Raw genomic sequence first — 6000 nt, forward strand, 5'->3', positions numbered from 1 at the left:
ATTACGTTTTCAAAAGTCGGGCTGTATACAGCACAAGCAGCTTTCTAGAACAAAGGCAAGCACATTATTTTAATATTTCATAGCCATATACACTTGAAACGAAATTAACGTACCTTGGCTTGCAGGTACTGGGGATAGTAGTAAGTGTACTGGGGGTACATCTGTTGTTTCCACACTTTTCCCATGAAGATAGAAATGTAACCCTGCAGTGCAGGAACTGAAGGTTACTTCAGTGCTTCCTACTGTTCCTCTGCTTCCTCCGTGAGAGATTGCAAAGAACAGACCTCACCCAAGAACCGACTGCGGAACACAGAGGGCACACTCGAGCTCCAGTCTCGAAGGAGTTTTCGCTTTGCTGAGCAGCCTCTTTGTCAGCGTGCCTCGGTCCTGAACGATAGACACTGGGCAACCTTACTGTAATCAGTCAGGCAATTAATGCATAAATCGGAGCGTTTTTTATCTAGGATGAAGGGAGACTTGTAACTGGTAACTTGTAGGGCATATGTATTTTCAAGGGCGATCGCCGTGGACTCACCTTTTTTTTTTCTTCAACTGTGACAAAAGCCGTTTTATGTCGCATTTCTCTACAGTGTATTAAGTGTTACATGTTAACTTTTAAGAAAATGTGAGGGAGATTGTAAACGTATGCGGGTGGTAATGAGCGAGTGGGGGAGTAACCACAATCAGTCTTTATTAGAAGTCACATATGCGCTACACTAGCTTGCCACCCTCTTTATTAGAAGATTAATGTGGCTGGAGAGTGTACTGTAAAGCCAGGAGAGATCTCAGGAGAACAGTCAGTCCCTGTTGATCACAACTGATTTTGGCTTCATTGAGCTATGTAGATGAGCTGTCATCTTAACTGTAATTAAGTGAATTGTCTTCTTATTTTTACATCTCATGGTGCTTAATAGCTTTCATGCAGGAAACATCCCTTCTCAAAAGCATTCTGGCATGGGCTTTTGTGTTCTTCTATTTCACATGGTGGATATCGTGAATTTTCCGCCACTTGCTATCAACTGTAGCTCTGACCAATTCAGAAAAAGACCCCCAAAATCCTAAAAGTAATAGGTAATTCTTCTCAAATATAGGCAGAAAAATGTTTATTTTTGTATGAGTAAAATTCTAAAATAAAACACCCGAAGAAGCCTCCACAGCCGAAATGTCATGTTTTTTTTCTTCTTTTCAGCATGGAATAAATCTTTACTTGTTCCTTCTAAAATAAAATGTTTGTTGTGAATGAGGCAAACCCAATTCATTGAGCGACTTCGTGGAATAACCTTGTGCTAAGAAATATTAATTTGTTTCTGTTGTGAATATGGTAATCATTAGCAGCTATGCCTTGTGAAAATGCTTCTTTATTGCTCTGCTAATGTGAGTTTGTTGACCACTTGACACAATAGATTTTATTAGCCACTGAGCTCCAGAGAGCAATGACCCACATATGGTCATGCTGTCCAGACGTTTAGGGCAGTATGGGGTGGTTGTGGTATTAAATTCCTGTAGTTAAATGAAGTGTGGACAAGGGCTCATTTGCCAACACGTAAAGTGAGGACTTACTTTCAGTGATTTTGAGAAAATTAGGTTTATGCTCATTTCTGCTCATATGAAAGGACACTTCAACCAAGAGTTCAAATTCATTCTTCTGGCTATTATCTGAGTCGATGTTGTTCTGCCGGTCTTGGAGCTCACGTTAAAGTCCTATATCTCTTCATAGTTGCTGGCCAGTAAAATAATGCAAACCCAGCCAATATTGAGTAGTTCTAACAATGCACTACAGGAAAAAATAGGAAAGAAAAGAAAACTAAATTTAAACAGAAGGCTTGGATATGAACCTAACAGAAGGGAAGAATAATGACACGGATCAATCTATGTCATTGCAGGAAGGGGGATCTTAATTAATAATTAATTATAATTGCTTGCATTTGTATAGTACTTTTCATCTCTTAGGATCCCAGGGCACTTCACATATGGTAGGGGACACATTCATTCACAACTGAAGTGCAGCACCCACCTGGGTGATACACAACAGCCATTAAGTGCCAGCAGCCTCACAACACACAAAAACCTCCTTAATTTATGTGATGAAAGAATTTCTCATGTCACCAGGTTTTTTTTATTGAGGTAAGATCATGCAAGTCCAAAGAGAAAATTAGCAAAGACACCAGGGTTAACGCCCCCTATTATTTTTAAAAATGGTGCCTTGGGATTTCAGTGACCAAGTATTTAGGACTTTGGTTTAATGTCTCATCTGAAGGACAGCACTTCCTACAGTACTCAGTCATGATGCTGCACAATGGTGGTGGTGGAGGGGAGATCCCCATTACCTGTAAAGCACTTTTAATGGAGTGTCCAATAAAGCACTATATAAGTGTAAGCAATTATTATTATTATTATTATTATTATTATTATTACCATACGTGGGCACTGCTGTTAAGAATTAGGTCCTGAGGGAAGAGGGAAGAGTGCCAACTACTGGCCCACCAATATAACCTACAAGGTATAATTTTTATTAGTGGCTGAGATCTGACAAATACTGGCTAATAATAATAATAATAATTGCTTACACTTATATAGCGCTTTTTCTGGACACTCCACTCAAAGCGCTTTACAGGTAATGGGGACTCCCCTCCACCACCACCAATGTGCAGCATCCACCTGGATGATGCGACGGCAGCCATAGTGCGCCAGAACGCTCACCACACATCAGCTATCAGTGGGGAGGAGAGCAGAGTAATGAAGCCAATTCACAGAGGGGGATTGTTAGGAGGCCATGATTGATAACAGCCGATGGGGAAATTTGGCCAGGATGCCGGGGTTACACCCCTACTCTTTTCGAGAAACACCCTGGGATTTTTTATGACCACAGAGAGTCAGGACTTCGGTTTTACATCTCATCCGAAGGACGGCGCCTGTTTACAGTATAGTGTCCCCGTCACTACACTGGGGCATTAGGACCCACATGAGCCGCAGGGTGAGCGCCCCCTGCTGGCCCCCCTAACGCCTCTTCCAGCAGCAACCTTAGTTTTTCCCCGGAGGTCTCCCATCCAGGTACTGACCAGGCTCACACCTGCTTAGCTTCAGTGGGTTGCCAGTTGTGAGTTGCAGGGTGATATGGCTGCTGGCCGTATGATGTGAAAGGTGGCCAGCTAGATGATGTGAAAGGCTAGATGATGTGAAAGGTGTGATCAGTTACAGATCACACAAAATTCTGTACATTAACTTCATTTACTCTACACCCAATTTTTAACTGCATGCATTAATCATGGATTCATTGTTATGATGCCATTACCTGAAAAATTAATTATTTAATTTCTGAATTATTTAATTAACTCTCTGATAACATCATGGCAAATAACTCATCATGAAGAGTCAGTATACAGTAAGCCTATTAAATGCGCAGAGAAATTTAACTAGCATGTTTTCAGATTATCAGATAACAGTTCTCCAATTATTGAAAACAAAGCATGGATCATAAGCGAAGGAATCATATCTTTGCAATTAATATGTTTTATCTTATTAATTATAAATGGGGTTTCTCCCCATTTTAAGTGACATCTAAAAAGTGTTTAAAGATGGCAATATTAAACACACTTTTAACTACCACCTGCCCTTACTCACGAGTCACCATGTGGTAATATTGTCAGTTACACCTGCCCAGATTAATTATAATGACAGCTGCAGACTGACACATTCGCAAATATTTTAGAACATTAAAAATTGAGCTACAGAACATGAGATAGGAAACAAATGATACAGGCTCTGTAAAGTACCAGAGTGCAATGCAATAATTGTAAAGTGGAAGAATATTTATTCAATAAAACCAAGCATTTTGGCGCAAACTGTGCAGGATCATCATGCTAACTGTGTGACATTGGAACAATAGGATTCGCTGGCCATTATTCACATCATTCTAGTGGCCAAAGTTAATTTAAAACTCCCTGTCATTCTTTGTAGCAAATATCAGAACTACCTGTTTTTGTTGTTTGTTTTTTTGTTTATTTGCTTCTTATAGTCTTAGCCCTCTTTTACACAGGAACCATTCAACAATTTATTCACTTACAAAAGAATACTTCAATGGAAAGTTCAGACACATTCATTCAATAAACAGAAAAATTAAGACCCCTGTTTTTCATTAAGGCATTTGTGTTCAATTGAATTAAAGTATATTTTGAAGCATATATCCAGACAAAATAACGAGCATATCTTCCTCCTCTTTGATGCCAGATTAACCACAAACTATTTTGTGTACAGAATACCAAAGCATAGCCCTCACATTTCTTTCTGCAATGAATGTATAGCCTGACATGAATAATTAAACATGCACCATTGTTATAAACGAATTTGCCAGCACCCTTATTACAGTACACCACTCATTCCTCATCAAGACCCTTAACTCTCCATGTCCTCTAATTAGCATCACTGACAGCTCATTTTACTAAGCAATGAAACTTACACTCTATTAGTTTTTCAGAGAGCACAAACCTGTGAAACTGTTGTGAAACTGTGGCACGAACACAAAACACAAAGCAGACTGCCAAAATGAGGGGTCATTCAAGGTCTGTATTATTTGCCAAAGAATTTCCAGAACAAAGTTTTCTCACTCTCTTCTGAGTGCTAATAATTCGTAGAAAATTCACATATTATCTGCAGGATATAACAATGAAATTTAATTTCTACAGGATTGTTGTCATTCCTGTAACATTATGTTTAGTATTCATATGTGGTAAATTTAATAGTTTAAAGCATAAAAATGTACATGTACAATATATTCACTATTTATTAAATCTACAACTTAATAAATATGTGAATTAAAATAGAATTCCCACTACTCTGACAAAAATGTAAATGTGTACATTAACTCTCTATTTTTCTGTTTGCAGAAACAGTTTGTGCTGTATGTCTTTGAACAGTTTTCTTACAGTTGATCTAATAAAATACATCTCTGCATGTATTCTCCTTTTTTAATTCTTATTTTTCAAACTTCCAATAGCATCTTTGAAAGCCCATTGACAATAATCTTCTGAAATGAAAAAGAGAAACAAAATCATGCAACCTGTGTCATGATAATGTGGATATAAGAAGTGTGTCAGTCTACATGATTGATGGCCACGTTAAAATATGTTAATGTTCCCTGGTAACGTGTGGTACCTGATTTAACAGCCTATCCAGCTTTCATAAGGAATTAGTTGAAGGAAATAGATGGCAGTGTGGGTTAATGCTTAAAGCATCTGGAGGCCAGGGACTCTTAATGACAAGTATCATATCATATCATAACAAGTATCATAGGCAAACTTGTTCAACCAATTTCAATCCAATAATGCCTGCCAGGCTCTTCTTTAGAAAAGAGGATTTAATTTGTATATTACAGACAAATTGTTTAATTCCTTAATAACACATTCATGGATTCAATAAATATATTCATACATTATAGTTTATATCTAGAGTATTATCTTATACTTACATTTTACTGGATTCCAAACTATGGACAAGTCTCTTTATTAATATTGCTAGTGTTATTAAAGCAATATTTGATGGATCAATTTAATAATAATGGAATTGCTAAATTGTAATTTAGTCATTCACCTGCATACAAAGGGGTTTGCTCATTGAACTGTCTCCCCTGATGCTTCTGTGGCTGAGAAGAAATATTGTCAAACAAAACATTTTACAGACGGTTAGTCTAGTTAGTACATGCCACGCATCGCCCAACTATAAACTGCAGATTGCCTGGCTCTTGGAAACTGTCATTTCTGACACCTGTGCTTTGCTTAAGTGAACAAGAGTGAAATATGACTTGAGATGGATAGCCAACTGACATTTTGGAAAGTGTTTGACTTTTTATACTGCTGCGATATGTCCTTGAAAAGTCTCTGCCGCAGCTACATTTCCAAATACACCTTTGACATAAAATGTACGCACTGTATATTTCATGCTGAAATTTATCTCAGAGAAAGGAAATAATGATCAGCTAAAAAAATAAAAAAATAAATTCCCTCT

The 6000-nt window shown here is 37.8% G+C and overlaps 1 protein-coding gene across 2 annotated transcripts in view; it reads right to left on the reverse strand.

Annotated features, from left to right (window-relative positions):
- The window catches only part of rbms1a (RNA binding motif, single stranded interacting protein 1a), a 70411-nt gene extending 70100 nt beyond the window's left edge, over nt 1–311 (reverse strand). The window contains exon 1 of one of the 2 annotated variants that reach the window (XM_015358991.2): nt 114–311. In XM_015358991.2, the coding sequence (XP_015214477.1) occupies nt 114–185 (72 nt within the window). In that variant the 5' untranslated portion in view covers nt 186–311. The remainder of the gene's footprint in view (nt 1–113) is intronic. The other variant, XM_006636550.3, reaches the window with a different exon arrangement.
- Nucleotides 312–6000: the final 5689 nt, after the last annotated feature.

Source organism: Lepisosteus oculatus, chromosome 12, assembly GCF_040954835.1.
Source record: "Lepisosteus oculatus isolate fLepOcu1 chromosome 12, fLepOcu1.hap2, whole genome shotgun sequence".
In the NCBI taxonomy this organism is placed as follows: domain Eukaryota; kingdom Metazoa; phylum Chordata; class Actinopteri; order Semionotiformes; family Lepisosteidae; genus Lepisosteus; species Lepisosteus oculatus.